The 20,051-nt window shown below is 41.9% G+C and overlaps 1 protein-coding gene across 3 annotated transcripts in view; it reads left to right on the top strand.

Moving 5' to 3' along the window:
* Clcn4 (chloride voltage-gated channel 4) overlaps window positions 1-18,521 on the top strand; it is a 68,966-nt gene extending 50,445 nt beyond the window's left edge. For all 3 annotated transcript variants that reach the window (XM_050121009.1, XM_050121007.1, XM_050121008.1), the window contains 3 exons: window positions 110-508; window positions 7,833-8,049; window positions 16,374-18,521. In XM_050121009.1, coding sequence (XP_049976966.1) covers window positions 110-508; window positions 7,833-8,049; window positions 16,374-16,464 — 707 coding nt within the window. In that variant the 3' untranslated portion in view covers window positions 16,465-18,521. The remainder of the gene's footprint in view (window positions 1-109; window positions 509-7,832; window positions 8,050-16,373) is intronic.
* Window positions 18,522-20,051: the final 1,530 nt, after the last annotated feature.

Raw genomic sequence — 20,051 nt, 5'->3', positions numbered from 1 at the left:
AGAGCTTGCCTGGGCTGAAATTCCGTTCTGTGAGCTTGTCTGTTTGCACGCATCACGTTCTCATGGGGTCTGTGGCGGAGCTGTCACATCTCACTGTTTTCTGTTTCAGGTGGGGTGACTCGGATGACAGTGTCACTGGTAGTCATCATGTTTGAACTGACGGGAGGCCTGGAGTATATTGTGCCCCTGATGGCAGCTGCTGTCACCAGCAAGTGGGTGGCTGATGCCTTTGGGAAAGAAGGGATTTATGAGGCCCACATCCATCTGAATGGGTACCCATTTCTCGATGTGAAGGATGAGTTCACCCACCGTACCCTGGCCACAGATGTGATGCGGCCCCGGAGGGGAGAACCACCACTGTCGGTACTCACCCAGGACAGCATGACTGTGGAGGACGTGGAGACCCTCATCAAAGAGACAGACTACAACGGCTTTCCTGTGGTGGTCTCCAGAGACTCAGAGCGGCTCATCGGCTTTGCCCAGAGGCGAGAGCTGATTTTGGCTATAAGTGAGTATGGACGGGGAGGCTCTCACCTTTCCTTTGATCTTGGCTATAAGTGAGTATGAACAGGGAGACTCTCACCTTTCCCTCAGCGCCTAATGGTAGCTTTTGTGGCCCTCGAATCTGCATGTGGGTCTCAGGGAGTTCACTAAGTCAGGGACTTCCTTGACAAGCCCCCAAATGTCACTCAATCCTAAGTTGTCAGTCCTAAACCTGTGCACGAATGGACAACACTAGTTGGAGTCGATGGGCTGTGTGTGCATACATATGTATATGCATATATGTAATAGCTATACAAGACGGGAACATGAAACTTAGAGGAGGATATGGCAGAGAAACATAGGAGGAGCTGGAAGGGGAGAAGAAGGCGTGGAAGTGATGTAAATACAGTACACTCATTGTGATTATGTGTTTGTACAAACANATTATTTGTTTGTACAAACACATTTAATGAAAAAAAAAAATTTTTAAAAAGCCAGAGTCTTCCGAGCTTTGATTGAGAAGCCAAAAACAATGGCACTGGGTTTTGATCCTACTGCATGAACTGGCCTGTTTGGATGCTCACCTTCCTGGACCTGGATGGAGGGGGGAGGACCTTGGACTTCCCACAGGGCAGGGAATCTGGACTGCTCTTTGGACTGGAGAGGGAGGGGGAGAGGAGTGGGGGTAGGGGGAGAGGAGTGGGGGGAGGGGGAGAAGAGTGGGAGGAGTGGGAGAGGAATGGGAGGAGGGGGAGGGAAATGGGAGATGGGGAGGAGGCGGAAATTGTTTCAATAAAAAAAAAGATACAAATTCTGAGCTGGGTGATGGTGCCACATACCTTTAATTGCAGCACTGTGGAGGAAGAGACAGGTGGATCTCTATGAGTTTGAGGCCAGCCTCATCTACAGAGTCAATTCCAGGACAGCCAGGACAACACAGAGAAACCCTGTCTCAAAACACCAAAAAAGAAAAGAAGATATAAATTCTAAATAAACTAATCTGGCCCGCAGGAGGCTGAGAATCTGTAGTCCTTCTGAGCTTCCCAGGCACGTCAGTGTTTCTGCCACCAACTCACATTGTGAAGAGCCAAGGTTTAAAGGTTTAAACTCAAGCCCTGGGGTAGATATCCCTGGTTAGAAAGTAGTTGCTGTGGGTACAGGCAGCCACTGGAAGTCTATTCCTGCTGAGACGTATATTGCTGCTGCTGCTGCTGCTGCTGCTGTGTTTTTAAAGGAATTTTTGACTAAAGCTGAAAGGAAGGGATGCTTGAGAACAAAGTTATACAACATAGCTTATGTCAAAAATGGACTTTTGGGTAGCATAGTCACCCCCAATTAAGTGTGGGAGTTCTCTCTGGTACCCCACAAGTCTTGGCTTCAGTCTCTGCCATTATTTCCAATCCAACCACTTAGGGGCCCATGTGGCATCACTAGAAATTAGTTTGATGTGATTAGGTTTTCCTAGTCTTTCCTTTGGTAACAGAGAAAGGAATGATACACGGGCGGAATATTCCAAAGACAGGCTGTTCAAGGAAGATAAATCTATGGATCCTTTTCGCAGAGATGGCTACACTGGAAGGAAAGCAAGAGGTAGACCTGGGTAAGGATTATAGAGAGAGAGCTCTAGGCAAGGAGAAATAATGTGCCTCAGAGGACTGAAGTTCTGTGGACCTTAGGATGTAAGCAGTTGCAAGGACCAGTGTAGTCCATCTTCTCATACACGACAAACATCATGACCTGCCCATCAGCAGTCTTGCTCCATGACCTGTGAAATACCCCTATATCACATGGGGACAAACCTCTGGCACAATTTTCCTGGTGTTATGTTCCACCACATCTTTCTGAATGTCCCTGCAGTGTAACAATGCGAACTTCTTCCTCCTGCCTGACTGCTGATTACCTCACTGTGAACACATCTTCACCAGACTGCTCTTTGGTCTGACTCTTTGTTCCTATTTCCCAGGCACTTCCTTTTCTATTTTTAAAACCCTTTCCCCATACTAAATAGCTTAAAATATATTTAAGATATCTTCCACTAAAGCTTTCCAAATGTTAGTGTAGTGTGCTTGCTGCCTTCTAACTTTAATGGTTAGCTCACACAGAAAACAAAGTTTGAGTTTACATTTTAGGAACAATGGCAAATTCCTGTATGAGTGCTCAGAGATGTTTCTCTTTATATAGGTCCTGCCTTGGAACAGGGAAGTGCCTTGAGGGGTAAATATTGCCCAACAAATAATAAGATCGTTAAAAAGTTGTTTAAGAAGGGTTGGATTTGTTTTAAAATAATATAATCAGTTGCCTTTAAAATGCATTCAACCCCCCAAAAATCTTTGATGCAAAGATTGAGTTTAGAACCTGAAATAATAAATGTCACATAATCCATTACCTATTGTGTTGCTACAGGCACACCTGCTAAGAGACATCTTACTAATTTTGGTTAAATCCATTACTGTAATCAAGTGGGAAGCGATAATTGGCATCAACTGGCAGGGGAGGAAATTTAAGCTCTGCAAGCATGCACCCCCTCAGAAGCTATGTTTGGAATATCTGAAGAGGCACCACGCAGTGCAAATCATATTTCTGTGCTTTTGATTAGGCCCATCATAGTGCAGAAGCTGTTATTTCCACGACTTGCTGAAAGGCGAGGAGTGTTTTGCTCCAGGGAATCAGACAAGCTGTTTTCCTAAGCCATGGAAGCTGAGGGATCACCACATTCTGGTGGTGAGATTCAAGGCCTGTATTTGAGGAATTATTTGCCCTTGTATGACTATCAGGATAGGACATTAAACATTCTGCTAAAAACTCTCCCATGCCAAGTTCACTTTTAAGGGGATTAGAAGCAGAGCTTTTGCAAGGAACTTTCAAGAAAGTTATCGTGAGTAAAGAATGAGAAATAAGCAAAATAAGGATTTTCTTCCAATCTGTTCTTTTCTTCTAAAACTTAAAATCTTTTTTTTACATTAGCAAACAAAGTAATGGCCCTCATAATAGTGTTTTCACACATATGCGTTATTATGTTTTGTCGTTCATAATCTTTCTCTGGAATGCCAGAACCCAGCCATTGCCTTTATATTAGAGAATGATGGTTAGCACCAACTCTTGGCCATCAGAGCTTTTTAGCCAGTGGGGCCCTGTGTGTGACCCTTGTTCAAACTCCTGGCAAGTGGATTTTACCTCTCATTACTCTTTGCAAATATGAAAATCTTTCTGTTCTCAGCAGGGCTCAGACTTTTCAAGTCCTGGCTTCTGCAATTAAGAAAGTACAGGTTCCAAGAGGACTCAGTGGGAAGCCACAGAGATGATTAAAGGAATGGAAAGTTAGAGTTATGGGGAAGAGTTAAGGGAACTCGCAGGTTTTTCATCTGGTGGATGACTTAATAATGATTCTCCAGCATATGGAAGATGCTTACTTGCATAAAGGGATCTGCCTTCAGGACCAAATGAGAAGACAGGTATCAGATATGCCAGACAGACGCTTAAGTGTAGAGGTTTCTGTCTGAAAGCACTGTTAATTATTGGAATGGGTCATGTGGAATAGTGGTGTTAATTACTTTCTGCTATGTGTTAAAATACACAGCGTGTGTAAGATTTCTCCACGCCTCAGTGGATAGTATCTAATAGAATAATCTGCTTTTCTTTCTATGTAGTCTTTAAATCATGTCATTCTGCTCCTTAGCGCAAGAGTGGTTGCTTCCAATTTTCCATTTTAACCTTTCTTGTTAATTGTGTTTGTTTTATGGAAGCATTCTTAACCAAGTGAATGATAGAGCGTTGCCTCACTGGAAACGATTACTCTAAAGTAAAGGCTTTTAACCTTAATACTACTGACATTTGGATGTGGTTGGGACTGTCCGATGCACTGTAGGGTTTTGAATAGCATCCTTGCTCTCTCTCCACTAAAATCCAGTGGCACTCCCCCTTTCCATTTTGTAACAGCCCAAAGGGCCTCCAGACATTACCGAATTCTCTTAAGACTGGGGACAAAACTGAATCCAGTTAAGAATCATTGCTCTGAAGCCACTCATAGACTTTGTGGGTATTTGCTTATTTCTAATTTTTAAATTTTTCTTTATCTATCCCATTATGTGAAATTCATTTCCCCAACACTGTATTTATTACCCTCTTTGCACCTGATACTCTTGCTGCTGGAAAGTGGAATATGAAGTTGAGCAGCTTTAGTAGGTGCTCATGAAATATACATCATTTTTAAAGGAACTGTGTCCACCCAGACTAGTTCTAGTACAATATCATGATGAAGCCTTCTGCAGTAAAAACATTGAAGGAAACATTTAACTGCTTGAACTCTCAAAGATTTAAAAATGAAGTTTTTGTTATATTTTAAACGTAAAGGTAATTCAAGCTCTTATGTTATTGAAAAAAATGGATTTTTTGTTAATGTTTTCTTTTTTCAGCAGATTATTTTTTATTACTTTATAAATAATACCAATAGAAATTTCCACTTCCTTCCGTCTTCCCAATTCCATCCTGCTCCCCCACTCCTCCTCTTCCCCTCACCCCTCCCCCTCCAGTCCCAAGAGAGGGCAGGGTGCCCTGCCCTGTGGGAAGTCCAAGGCCCTCCCCACTCCATCCAGGTTCAGGAAGGTGTGCATCCAAATAGACTAGGATCCTAAAACGCCAGTACATGCAGTAGAGATGAATTTTAAAAGCACCCTCATTCTCACCACTGTTAACAAGGGCCATCATTGCTAATATTCAGTGCATTTTCTTCATGCCTTTTGTGTGTTAAAAATATATGTTTGAAGATTGAAGATATGACTCAGAGGTATGTGTATACCACCCCCTTCCCTAGAGTTTGAAGCCTTAATGTAAACCTTTCAAAGTTTCAAAGTGACCTAGGAGAGCCATTGTGAAAGGAGGAACAATTAGCACCCCAGAATAGCAAGAAGCACAGCTCAGATTCCTATCTTACCCTAGCTAATGGTTAAAATCCTTGCCTGGTGGTGGGTAGCCCCTGGACGTTCCTTTCTAACGCCTCCTTCCTCCATGAAATAGACTATTCTTCATGACAAAGAGACATTTAGTAGATTTTACCCATTCATGCTTATATGCATGCATGTGACAGAAACGTTTTGTGTTGGGCCTAAAACGATGACTCAGCAACTTAAGAACACTTGCCGCTCTTCCAAAGGATCCAAGTTGAGTTCTCAGCACCCATGTCAGGTGGCTTGCAACTGCCAGTACATCTATCTATATGTAACTCCAGTTCTAGAGGGTCCAACGCCTCCTTCTGGCCTCTACAAATTCTCTCTCTCTCTCTCTCTCTCTCTCTCTCTCTCTCTCTCTCTCCCCCCCCCTCCCTCCCTCCCTCTCTCTCTCTCTCTCTTACTCTCGCCTCTACAAATTCTCTATCTCTCTCTCACACACACACACAAACACACACACACACACTCTCTGTCTCTTTTTCTCTCTAGATCCCGCCGCCCCTCACACACATCAAAAGGAAAATAAATCTTTTGTGTGTGTGTGTGTGTGCGTGTGTGTAGCCCTGGATATCCTGGAACTCACCCTGTAGTCCAGACTGGCCTCAAACTCACTGAGATCTGCCTGCGTCTGCCTCCTGAGTGCTGGGAATAAAGGTGTGCACCACCACCACCTGTCAAAAATAAGTCGTTAACAAAATGTTTTGTGCCTACTGCATACTTAGACACATGGCAATAAATGATATGCTGGTGCGCAAGACTTCATTGAATATGTAGCTATTATTATCCAGGTTTCTTCATTGAATGTGCAGCTGTTATTATCAAGGTTTCTTTATTGAATGTGCAGCTGTTATTATCAAGGTTTCTTCATTGAATGTGTAGCTGTTATTATCAAGGCTCAAACAGTATCAGTAGATTCTGAGGAAACATGAGCTTGCTGTTTATTTCAGCATCTGGGCTGGTTGGTTTTATGAGGGGCTTGGCAAATCCGTGTGATCAGTTCTTGATTAAGGCTTGTGGCTTGATCCAATCCTGATGTTCAAATCTGATTGTTGAAGTGGATGGAAATTATGTTATGTAGGACTTTAAGAGAATATATTGGTTTGTGGAAATGAGCAAATAAGTATGTACTGAATATGGCCTCTGTGCCTGAGAGCTTTAAGACAGAACCCCTTGGATTAGGAAACAAGAGCACAGTGTGTAGCCTGTAGTGTGGATTATGTAGGACCTGCAGTTGAAAACATGCACGTCAGTGTCATTGGGTATTTGTGGTTGAATCACATCCCATTTGGTATAACTAGATTCAACCTGACCCATATAATGTGCAGGCATTTGCCCAGCAGGTCCTCCTTTCCTCTTTACAACAGAGCCCCCCTTTCAGACTCAGCCTGACTCCGAATGCCGCCAGTTTTCCATTAGTGTACTCTATTGCCTAAATGCTCTTAGAGGAGGCAGTAAGAATTTTATTTCTGAAGGAACAATATAGGAGAATAGTAGTCTTTGAGAAGGTTAAGAATTGTACTGGAATTCATTTTTTAAGGCAGGCCCTGCTGTACATTTTCCCTAACCTTTTCCCATGAACTAAAAGGAAGATTAAAATTCCAAGAGAAGGAAAATGGCCTTGGAGAAATATCTTGAGACCGATGGATTTATTTCATGTGTGACTTAAAATAGCTTGGGTTTCTAGCACTACATCAAGCTGTATTTCTAATGAATTCCGGTTACTCTACTTTCTCTTTAGCTTCATATGGCCTTGCCTACAGACAGAAATAGACTAATTGCCACCATAACAGTTTTACTATCTTTCTTTGTGAAATCTATGAAATGGCACATTTTAAAGAGAGGAGAATTAAGAAGCAGAGGGATGTAGCTTTTCTGGGCTTGTTTCTTTGGTCCCCAGGGTCATATTTGGGATTGAGCTGCATTTTTGGGCTGTGAGCCTGGACAAGTCTTATTGGTTTCTCATTCCTCTAGGATTCATAATGCCATTTAGGCCAGTTGTAAGCTCGTTTGTAAAAGTCAATGTGCTAAGGTTATTGGGCAGTGAAATGAGGTTTCTTGTCCTCACGAACTTCAGTCCATGGTGAGATGGTGTAAAAGCAAGGATGAAGGACCTTTGGTCTTTTGGAGTGCTCTGGAGTCTAGGAAAAAACAGTGGACATTTGCAAAAGGCCATGTTGGTGGGGGCCTATCTTGCAAGGTATTGGCAGTGAACATTCTTGTCACAGCAGGGCCCCCCTCTCACAGCATGTGAGGATGCCAGGTTCACAGATGTTTGGCTGAAGTACTTGTTATGACTGTGCCTTTTGCCCTCGGAACTCCCCTTTGTGAGACAAGAGCAGGTGGGGGTAGTTAAGTACAAGATTTTTTTGTGTGTGTCTTATCATTTTTTTCTTTGCCATTATTTAGAGAATGCCAGACAGAGGCAAGAGGGCATCGTGAGCAATTCCATCATGTACTTCACAGAGGAGCCCCCTGAGCTGCCTGCTAACAGCCCACATCCCCTGAAATTGAGGCGCATCCTGAACTTGAGCCCTTTCACTGTCACAGACCACACACCCATGGAGACTGTTGTGGACATCTTCCGGAAACTGGGGCTCCGGCAATGCCTGGTGACACGGAGTGGGTGAGTAGCCAGACAAGGGAAGAAAATATGTGTACTATGGCCAGCTTTAATGTGTCTGCCTTTAAGGAACTCTATTGGGGTGGGCCAGTCCTTGAGAGATGATACCACTAAGCTGAGTTGAATGTATTGAGAAGAAAATGTACAAGAAGCTTGGGAATTTCGAGCAGAGGGAAGAGGGAGAAACTTCTAGACTAGACTATAGACTTGTAGGCTGGCCTGTTGCCTGTGTTCAGTCTGAAGGTTGAGACAAAGGGAGGAGCTAAAGGGCAGCTTGTTTCTTCTGCTACGTGTCACTTGGCCTAGGAAGAAGGTGCAGCAGTTCTCTTATCTCCAGCCTCCAAGCTGGGAGTAGAGAGGACAGATGACTGGACTTACTTGACACCTTTCTCTGCACATTCTTCCGAGGCTGTGGAACTTGAGCCACACCTCTGAGCCTGAAGAATGGCCCCCAGGGAACTATACCTTAGGCATTACCGTGGCCGTTTGATATTTGTGTTGTTGATTTCCTGCCCTATAAGAACACAAAGCAAAAGTTTCAGCAATGATGTCATCAAGCTATCAAATTCCATGGCATAAAAGCTCTTCACAACCCTAGTAGCATGCCAAAAGCAGCAGCAATCAAACTGCAAGAGCTCTGGGGAAAATAGACTTAGGTGCATAGTTCTAGAAACCTTCATCAACCATACATCATTTTAAAAGAATGTGAATCTAAAATACACAGTAAGTTTGTACATTTTACACTGGATAAATCATTGGGAAATACAATATGACAATAAATATTTTCCCTTGGGGGAAAAACAAAGTTGGCTGTGAAGTGGATGTCTGAAGGGCTGTTGCTCTTGATTACTGTGAAGGAGTCAAGGGAGGGAATGGGAATTCATCAGAGCAAGCAGGTTGGGTGTGGCTCTTAACTCTCACGTGAGGACAGAATGTGGGTGGATGACCAGTGTGTGTGTGTGTGTGTGTGTGTGTGTGTGTGTGTGTGTGATCTACAAATAGATTCCAGAGGTCTAACATAGTCTACTTTTCCAGAGTCAATGCTGCTAAATATTCTACAGTGTACAACACATTTCCTGCACCAAAACCACAAATTTGACTTTAAAAAAAAGTAGTGTCATAGTAGAAGGATCCTGGGCTAAGTATTAAGGAATCTTATTCATTTGGCTTCTTCCTGCTGATCTAGTAACAGGGGTACAGACTGCAAACGTTCAGTGTGCACATTTACCTGTAGAACTTCGAATTGGCGGGATAGGTTTCTCCTTCATTCTCTCTGAGGCTATAGATCACACTGCCCATGGATTTTGGAGGTACTCTCTACTTCCTCGCACTTGAACACACACTAGAATGCCCTTCCTATACAGAGAATGCACCTCCAGGTTTCACAAGCTCCTGGGGATCCCGCTTTGAAAACCACTGAAATGAATATCTGCACTTGGGTTTTCAGCATGGAGTAAATACTACAATGATTGCCCAGGCCATCTCAAGTGTATAGCAGTTTCTCCTTTCCTCTAAAATAGGCTGATGTCAGTTATCATTGGAATTTCTAGTTCAGTCAGGAAATTCTGCCCCCAATGCCCACTTATACCTCTTGGAGCCCCATAAGGTTTTCCTGTGAAGATCTGGGTGCTGAAATTGGCTCTGAATGTTCTAAGAGAAAACGACGCTCCCTCTCTCTCTTTGGCTCTACATGTTTTAAACAAATACAGATGCTGATACATTAGTGCTGGCAAGGGATCCTTGTTTGTGGGGCCTTTCATCTTCTCCTTGGGCATTCAGCCAGGGCAGGCACAGCTCAAGCTAGCTCATGGTTTTGATGCGTCCCATTGCCATGTGCCTTCCCTGCTCTAGTGGATGAGAGTCTGAGCCTGTCCATTGACCTGATTGTCTGCAGGCTATCCCTGGGCCTGGGGCCCAGAATTTTCATAAAACTAGACTAGGAACCAGAGGTGCTTTGTACACAGAGTGTGGGAATCTAGGAAGTCTTCAGGAACTAAGATGAAGTTTGGGTGAGTTTTTACCCCTAGTTGTTCTAGAAAGGGAACGTAAGTCTGGGTGATTATTTTAGGTTTCCCTTATCCTTGTTGGGTGCACCCCAATCAGGGGTCTGGGCAGCTGTCTCAGAAGACTTCAGCTGCTTCAGTCTGCAGTTTAGGTCCTTTGGCATAAATCTGGCCGTTTTCAAATTCACCGATTTTCACAGAGTGCCACCGAAAGTAGCTAGGAGTTCAAACACTTTATTTAAATCAAACAGGATATTCACTGCCACTAATGACGCCTGCTGGATTTGATGTTACTTCCTTCTGGGTTGATATTTTGCCATTGCAGGTCAGGGTGTAGTTTATGCTCAAAGCCAAGGCAGAGCTAGAACGTATATTTCCTCAGCGCTGCTGGAACCAATCTAACTTGCATACTTTATAGTCACAGAACTTGAAGAGGTTTTCAGAGCTATAAATGCTTGATTTTTGTTGTTGTTGTGGGTGGTGGTGGTAGTGGTTAGGGGACTGATCTCACCAAATTATCTAGCCTGGCCCCCAAGTTTCTGGGCTCAAGTGATCCCATTGCCTCAGCCTTCCATGAGCCGAGACTATAGGCCCATGTTACCACGCATGACTATATTAGATCTTTGGTTTCTGTTTCAAGGGTAAAAATAATAAAACAAGGTCCAGACTATATAGACAAATGAAGGGTATGTATGTATGATTTCATCACCTTGCAAATGATAGTGTCCATAGGTTTTTTCAAGGAGATATTACTGTAGTTAGTGTTTTTACTGAGCATTCATTGTTGCTGAAAACTGGAGAAGGATCAAAGGGTTTTTAAAATAGAAGGCCAGGGTTATATATATATATATCTCAGTGGTACATCACTTAATGTGTGCACATGATTCTGAGTTCCATGCCCAGCACCACTCGAACCAAGTGTTAAAATTAAAAGTCCCCTGGATTAGTGGCTCCAGCCTGAAATCCCACGTACTCAGGAGGCTAGGTCAGGAGATGGCAAAGTCAAAGCTGACTAGGCTGCAGAGTGAATTCAAGATCAGCCTGGGCAACTTAGTGAGATCCTATCTCAAAAGAAAAAAAAAACTTTAGAGGATGGGGAACATGATTCTGTAGTAGAGTGCTTACCTTGCACGTGTGAGTCTCTAGGTTCAATCCTAAGCACCACACACACAAAAAAAGCTAAGGAACTTGTCATCTACTAAGGAATAAGGAATCCAATCTAAGTGACATTACCCAAGGCAAGTGTTACAGAGGTAGTCATGATGATCTGTGTTTTCGCATAAAAAATACATGGCAGAAGATGATTGAGCTTGTTAAGCTGAAGCACTGTTTACATGTTGAGGATGCTCAGCTGGGGGGGCCCTTGCCACCAGAAGAGCAACTATGAATGCTCTGTCCCTGTTAGCTGATCTGTTCATATTTCATTCTTGATCATGGTTTACTTAGTGGCATATTATAACTGTATGAAATTAGCTTCGTAACTATTTTCTTTTTTAATTTTGAAAGAACGCCGGATTCCTAACACTTGAAAATAATGGTGCTTTTCCACTTCCAGCAACTGGTCCCTTGCACTAGAGTTCTTCACCTGTCCTTTATTCCTACCACCATATTTTAGCATCTGAATGGAGAGGTGGAATTTGTGTAAGTCCATGTGATCCTGTCTTTGTTTCTATTGATTCCCTTTTCTTTTACAGATGAAATTTTTATAATAATGATAATTTAATACTTATTAATAAGAATAAGAATTGGCTGTGAATGTGCATATAATATGCTTGTGAGGCAGTGTATGAGTACATGTGCACCACAGATCATGTGTCAAGGCCAGAGGACAACTTTTGGGAGTTGTTTCTCTCCTGCCGTCTCATTTGAGGCAGAGTCTCTCTTGTTTCTGTTCTGCTGACTTTACATTACTGTCTTCTCTAAGCATCCAGGTGCTTATCCTCTCTCTGTCTTTCATCTTGCTGTAGAAATGCTGGGGTTACAGATGCATGCTGCTGCATCCTGACTTTTTTTTTTCACTTGGGTTCCAGAAATCAAATCCAGGTCTCAGCCTTGCACAGCAAGTACTTTTATTTGCTAAGTCATCTTGCAGGCCCTCTTAAAGCTTTATTGAGATAACTGCATATCCTGCAATTCACCCATTTAAAATATATAATTAGGTAGTTAGAATAGAAAAAGAATTTTGCATCCATCATCACCATCAAAACCAAAACATTCCCATTACTTTTAAAGAAAAGCCTGTATCCCTTAGCTGTCACCTCTTGTACTAGTCTTAGGCAATCACTGATCTACTGTCTTAGCTGTGTGGATGTGTCATATCAAGGGGGTCATATACTGTATGCCCTTCTGTGATTGGCTTTTCCACTTAGTATAGTATTTTCAAGATTCATCTATGTTTTTAGTTACAGAATAACTTTTTTGGGGGGGTTTTCAAGACAGGGTTTCTTTGTAGCTTTGGGGTTTGTAAAGAAACTAGCTCTTGTAGACCAAGCTGGCCTCGAACTCATAGAGGTCCGCCTGCCTCTACTTTCCAAGTGTTGGGATTAAAGGTGTGCACCACCACCACCTGGCATAACTTTTCAGTGTATGGATAAACCACTGTTTGTCTATTTATTTTTCTATTGCTAGATATTTGGGCTGTTTCCAGTTGGGTCTATTGGGAAATAAGATTAGTGTGTAAGTTGTTAAGCAGACATGTTTTTAGTTCTCTTGACAATATAACCAGAAGTGTGGTTGCTTAGTAATGTGGTCACTTAATTAATTTAGTCCTTTCCTCCCTTCCTTTTAGTTTGGACAGTGGTTCTCAATAAGGGGTAACATTTGGTAGTGTCTGAAGAAATTTTGGTTGCTACATTTGTGGGGGAGGGCAGGGGTGAGCAGCAGTTAGAATCTGAGTAATGTACAGGACAGGTTACTCCCTACAAAGAACGCCCCAATTCCCACAAGTATCAAAGTAGAGAAGTCATGAGTAAAGCCTTGCTGGAGTGCAGAAGAGTACAGAGTATCATTTAGATCAAGGTTAGAACATATTCAGCTAGAGCCATCCAGGCAGGATCTTCACTAGACACTCCCAGTTGGGTTTAAGCAGTGACCTCTCCCAGCATCAAATCCCCTTGCTAGCTCTGTTGTATTCTTGAAACTAATTAGTATCAGCAGAATGAGAACAGATTGTATCTGCCCCCGAGGGGAAAACTGTCTTCTTTCCCTGGGGCATCCAAGCCTCTGACATGACTCAGGCCTCTGGAGTATTGGTCTCAAAAGCTACATATGACTATGAAGACCCAAGGGCAATATTGAGGATTCAGTGATATTTCTACTGAAGCATGGTGATTGACCTAATACTGGATAACAGTGTCACTGGGAAAATCATTACCTCTCATTGGATGAATGCAGGGACCCTGATTATGGCAGTTGATCCCCAAACATCTGAGACAAACCAAGTTTAAAAAGAGGATTTTCAGGAGTTACTAGTTGAAGCCAGGCTCATTCCTATGTAAGAAGCCCAGAATACCACACTTCCTTTGGCTTTGGTCACACTTGTGGATGGATTCCCAGGAGAAGCCAGCATGCCATTACAAGAAGGGTGTCAATGTTTCGTTCCATTAGGTTGTTAGAGGACTAGACCAACATATTAGTAGACCAACATATGGGGAACCCAATAAGTTCACTTAAGCCAGTCCAACGTATTATATAAGTTTTAGAATTTCCTATGATGTGGAAAGGGAAGCATTCAGAGGGAATGGTTTATCACAATTATCCAATATAGACAGTTGAAGTCCTGGGAAGGACTGAACTGTCTCCCTTTAAATTACTATAGTAAAGCCCTAACTCTAGTATGGCTGTGTGAGGAGAAGCACTGAGCCTTAAGGCTAAATGAGGCCATTTTGGTAGATCCTTAATCCAACAAGACTAGTGTCCCTTAAAAAAGAGGAAGAACCCAAAGAGTATCTATAAACAGAGAGGAGGCCATATGAAGACACAGCGGGAGCATGATGGTCCCCATCTGTCCCCCAAGAAGATAAGCCTTGGGAAAACTGCCCTGTTGGCACCTTGATCTTACACTTTAATTCAGCCACCATGTCTGTGGCATTTTGTTACAGCAGTGCAGGCTGCGTGATTCCAAGACTGCAGGTCATCTTGGCAGATTTGCCAGAGCAGTGTTTCTGTTCCACAAAACAGCTTCAATAGAATTTTACTGTGTTGTGAGGCATTGAAGATACATATTTTGCTGGGTGTTGTGGCTTATGCCTGGTATTCCCGACACATAGGAACCTGAGACAGGAGGATTGCCTTGAGAAAATAACAGCAAAAAGATACCACATTTCCTAGATTGTTTAAGGTCCAGTGTGATCAGCGACAGCCTGATTTGTTCACCAGCTGTAACTGACATGGCCACCCCTTGACAAATGTAGCTTTCTTCGTATTAACTACCAGGTAGCACAACATGAGTTGGCCTAATTAGGCTTGAGTGAAATGACAGTACATTGTATCTGTGATTTCTAATTTTTATGGGACTTAACAGAGCCCTATAAGTAGAGGCCTGTCATTTATATTGTTCTATAATTCTGAAGAGAGGCTGCTGGAGCTTGCTTCCTGATCCCCTTTTTCCCATCGTGATGGAGATGGAGCAAACTTATTAGGTGATAGAATGTTTTCCAAAGAAATTTGTTCACATTGTCTTTGTAGGAAAATTCACTTCACCGAAGGGAGAGGATTTGATTCCACAGACCATTATTCAAGTATTTAATAGAAGAATGAAGGCAAGGTTGGCACCAATGTTTGTTCAGATGGGCATAGTATCATCCAGGAGCCCTATTTGCATCCCAGTTTCTAGGTTTGTACAGTTCAGATAAACCTATAACAACAACCCTGGGAACTGGGTTCCTGGCTAAGTTGGGAAAGTGCTTGCTGTGAAATTGTGAGTTTGTATGCTGATTAGCATCATAAAAGCAGGGTGTAGTATTGCATATCTGCAACCTTAGCACTATGGGGTAGATGGAGCAGGAAGCAGGAGGATCTCTGAAGCTCATTGGCTCAAGTCCAGCTGAATCAATGAGCTCTAGGTTCAATGAAAAACTTGTCTTTAAAAATAAGGTGTTTAGCAATGAAGGAAGACCCATAAGTTAACCTCTGGCTTTGGCACACACGTGTACGCAATGAAGTACATGCACCGCGCATATGTATTTGCTTGTGCCTCTGTGTGTGTGTGTCCCTGTCTGCGCACACACACACACACACACACACACACACACACACACACACACACAGAGAGAGAGAGAGAGAGAGAGAGAGAGAGAGAGAGAGAGAAAACAAACCCTAGAGACTGACACTCTTCAAAATTGAAAACAAGGGAATTTTAGAAAAGGAGATGATATATATATTTGGTCAGAGTGTATGTTGTACTTTACCCATCTAGTAACAAAATAATTAAAAGTAGAATACTTTCTTTTGGATACAGTCTTACTTTGTACCCCAGACTTGCCTGGAGCTCCCTCTGTAGGTCAGGCTAAACTCAAACATATGGCATTCTTCTTGTCTCTGCTTGCTTGGTGCTAATATTAATAGGCATATACTACCATGTCTACCTTAATTTCTTATTCTAGGAAAACCTTTATATTCAGACCTTTTGTGGTGTGGCCAAGTTGTGACAATAGCTTTAATAGCTCTTTATAAACTGATTACAATCTTAAAATTGAAGGCATGGTGTTAGTCACTGTAGGTTCACAGCCTGTGTAACAAACTTGTGATATCAGTGACTTATGCAATAACCATTTATTTTTTTATGTTAATCATATATATATATGTGTGTGTGTGTGTGTGTGTGTGTGTGTGTGTGTTTATAATCCTGCATTTGAGATACTGAGGCCGGGAGATCAGAAGTTTCAGTCTGACATGGGCTACAAGTTTGAGGCATGGCCTGCATAGGCCTGTCTCGAAACATACAAGCAAAGAAAGAAAAGAATCATTTTTCTCACCTATTCCATCCTAGTTGCAGGTACAGGCTCTTCACCACAGTCATTCAGGGATCCATGTCTTTCAGTCTCATGACTTATTAACCAGTGTTCTGTGCATCAGAGTCCTTCACTGATTCTGTTGTCCCTGGATGCCAGGTGAGGAGAGTGGAAGACAGGAGAGCTGCACAGGAGACCTGAGAGACGCACCTGTCACCTTTGCACACAGGCCATTGGCTGGAGCACATTCTATTGGTCCTTCCTACCCACAAAGGAAGCTAGGCAATTTTGTCTGTCCCTGAGCTTGGTCATGAATCTCTTCTGTCAGGCTGACTTCTTTTTTTTTTTTTTTTCTGTTTTGTTTCCACTCCAGGAGACTTCTTGGAATCATCACAAAAAAAGATGTTCTGAGACACATGGCCCAGATGGCAAACCAAGACCCCGAATCCATCATGTTTAATTAGCAATAAGGCTGCAAATGTTTTGAGAAGACCAATAAGTGTATAATTTTTAAAGAAATAATCAAATGATGCATTATGATCCCAGTGAAAGACCATGTGCTGAGAGGGCAGCAGAAATGAAAGCCTTGTTTGAAAGAAGGAGAGAAGGATGAAACTTTTTTTAAAAAGGCAAACCATAAATTAGTAGGCATTTTATAACGTTAACCACTTATGTGATCCAAGCCGTTTCTTAATGAGTTACTAACTGCTTTGAGGGCATGTGGGAATGTGTAAATGACATGAATTATATGAGGATGTGGAACACAAGAAACTTTGGTCCCTTCACTCAAGGTTGATGTTTGTAATTTTGGAGTACATGTGAAACTTTGACAAAGAGGGGTATCGGCATGCCACTGTTATATATTGGTTCCTACAATTTTGCTATTGTGTTAAGGAACCATAGGGAAGATATTGAGCTTACTTTACTGGAAGAGAAAAGAAATTAAAGTTGGATACAGTGAAAACTACAAGCAGACCCTGACGGGTCTACTCATGATGATCTCATTTCTTGCTTTTGTTCTCAAGCCCATTGTTTTGCTTCTTTATCAGTCTGAACCAGTATCAGTTCAGTGAACCATAGTGAACATGAAGAAACCACTTCTCTAAAGAAGACCAATACTTTTAGACTGGACAGTGAACTTTTGGGACATGTAGTGCTGTGTGGACATTCCTCTCATATAAGGGGATGGAATCTTACTTTGAGGGGACACCTGCCTCATCACTGATTTGCAACCCCAAAGCTTTGGCTTCATTTATTTATATGGTTACTTGTGTGTTTGATATATAGACCAGTCTAGCACCTGCCATGGATTATTGCCTGTGTGCTCCCAGATTGCTGTACTGTGTTACTGTGCTTTTGTTTCCGAGTAGCATGTGCAATACTCAAAAACCAGCTACCCAGTGTTTCTACTTAACTCTCTTCTCAGGTCTTTCAAATAGAGCCATGATTAGAGTGAGGCATATGAGTTCTCAATGGGAATTCCTCCTAATGGATTACAAGAGAAATAGTAAATTGATTCTAAATCTCTTCCATTCTCTTCTCTGTAGGATATAAAATATCCAGTTTCAATGCCTATGCATGTACTTTTGTAATAGCAATCACAGCACAGGACAGAGTTACATTTGATTCAGCCAATTGAAGCATTGGGTCTCTTTGTATTTGAACCTAATGACTTATTCTGCACTTCTGTCTTTTCTGAAGGAAGGAATTAGTGTTGTAGGTCCATTGCATGATCTCAGTAGGATTTTATGTCATTTGCCATTTCATTTCATCTTTGCCCCTCATTTTTCCCTCCGTCATCATCATTCTTTTCAATCTTATTGTCATTGGATATTGATGTATCAGGTACATGTGCACTTGACTGTATGTAACAGAAAGCACAATTGACAAGGAGTCTTAGTAAGGAATCTGGGAGATGGCCACTTCAGGACTGTCTCTGTATTATTTCCAAAAATTCAAATTCTTCTAGTATTTCATTACCGCTTTTCTTATCCTCTTTCCTTTGGCTTACTGCCTCATAGTTGTAAAAATGTTGCCCAGATGCTAGCTGTAATGTCTACTTTCTGAGTGGAAAGAGGGAGGAAGAGGCAGGTAACAAGATGAAATGTGTATATCTTGGAAAGATAAGCTTTCCCAGAGATTCTCAGCATTCGCTGGAATTCTGTCATATGTCCCATCCTCCTAGATATATGCAAGTACTGGAAGGAAAAATTTTAGCTAGACACACATTACTCCCTGAATGAAGTTTAGAGTTTCTTAATAGTGAAGGAGGATTGGCTTTGGGGAGGGGAATGTATCTGTCATATTAAATTCCATCATCACGTCCCACCATTATCTTTTGTATCTTGTTTTACTCTCTCATCCTTGACAGTCCTTCCAAATATTCCTCCGAACATTATTGTAATATTTTTACATATTACCCATTTTTTTCACATTTGAGAGAAAAACTAATTTCAAAGTTGATTCCATTTCTCAGGCCTAATAGGAATTTTAATTTTAAATAAAGCCCTAGTTACAAGTGGGTTTCTGTGAATCTTTTCGTCGTTGCAAGAAATATATATTCTGAAAAGCAATCATTTTTAAGTCAGATCATGCTGACAACCATGGAATACTATAGTTTGTACTATTTGTTTCTGTTACTAATTGTCTCCTTCTGAAATAAGACTAAGTGATTAACACTAACATCAGTGTGAAAATAGCCAGGTAATAGAAATTTTAAGTAAACCTTGGTTTGAGAATGAGGTTCATAGTCTCATTCACAGCATGTAAATATTAAGTAGTAGATCCTAATATTAAGGCTGTTATTGGATTTTGCATGGCACATTTATAAATGAAGCTGAATTTTCCTGGACTGTAAATTGTAAGTGTGAAAGATTACGTCATATGGTTCCCTTCTTTTGCCCAGGTGGCTCTTCTCAGAGTTGGTCTGTAATGGAAGGAGAGTGTTAGTCATATAGCCAGGCCTTCTATAATCCACAAGCCCTTTAAACCCTATTTTTTTTTGGTGGTGGTGGTGTGTGCATGTGTGTGTGTGTGTAATAGGTAGCTAATGAAACAATGCAAAACTGGTGGTGGTGGCCCACACCTTTAATCTTAGCACTCGGGAGGCAGAGGCAAGTGGATTTCTGTAAGATTGAGGTCAGCCTGGTCTACAGAGAAAGTTCCAAGACAGCTAGGGCTGTTACACAGAGAAACCCTGTCTCAAAAACCAAGAAAAAGAAAGAAAGAAAGAAAGAAAGAAAGAAAGAAAGAAAGAAAGAAAGAAAGAAAGAAAGAAAGAAAGAGAAAAGAAACAAAAATCAACAACAACAAAAAAGAATGCACAGCAGTGGAAACAGAAAAGCCACACAATTCTCCTCTAATCTAGTGGAGTCCATGAGGGAAGACAAGGGAATAAATTTACTCTGGGCCAAAGTTACCAAGGGGAAATTGAGAACACTGTGTCTTTCTCCTAGTGCTTACCATGGAAGTGCTAAAACTCATTGAAATAATTGAAAGTGTGACTGGACTGAAATAAGCCCGCTTTCTTTTCATTTGCAAGTCGATCCTCTACTGTGGGATTGAGGATCGAAGCTGTAGTAAGAAAAGCAGGTTAAGGTCAAGGATGGAGAGTGTGCTATGAAGACTGTCTCCCAGGGAGCCCATCTCTCAAGGGATCATTTGCCATTGAATTCACTCTTTTGTGGAGGGGAGGTTGAGACCACGTGTAGCGGCTCTGGCTATTCTGTAACTTGTTCTGTAGATCAGACGGCCTTAGAACTAACAGAGGTCCACATGCCTTTGCAATTAAAGGCATGTGCCACCACCCAGGGCTCTCTTTGTCACTCTTAGGAAAGCTTCCAATAGTAATTCTGATGGTATTTGCTGTATACCAATATAGAGCTTCCATTCACTTGGTGGTCTGATAAGAACTGGGACATGAAGGTGAAATAAACATCTTTCCCAATAATCCTCCCACCCCTTTCCAGAACCAAAATCTTCAGGTATCGGTAAAACATTCTGGAGTGTTTCTGAATCCATTCTCAATACTAAACCTAAACAAAACTGAAAG

This window comes from Alexandromys fortis, unplaced genomic scaffold, assembly GCF_014885135.2.
Source record: "Alexandromys fortis isolate MF-2015 unplaced genomic scaffold, M_Fortis_MF-2015_v1.1 scaffold_192, whole genome shotgun sequence".
Classification (NCBI taxonomy): Eukaryota; Metazoa; Chordata; class Mammalia; order Rodentia; family Cricetidae; genus Alexandromys; species Alexandromys fortis.
Note: the sequence above shows the minus strand (reverse complement) of the source record. Positions and strands in the feature narration are given on the sequence as shown.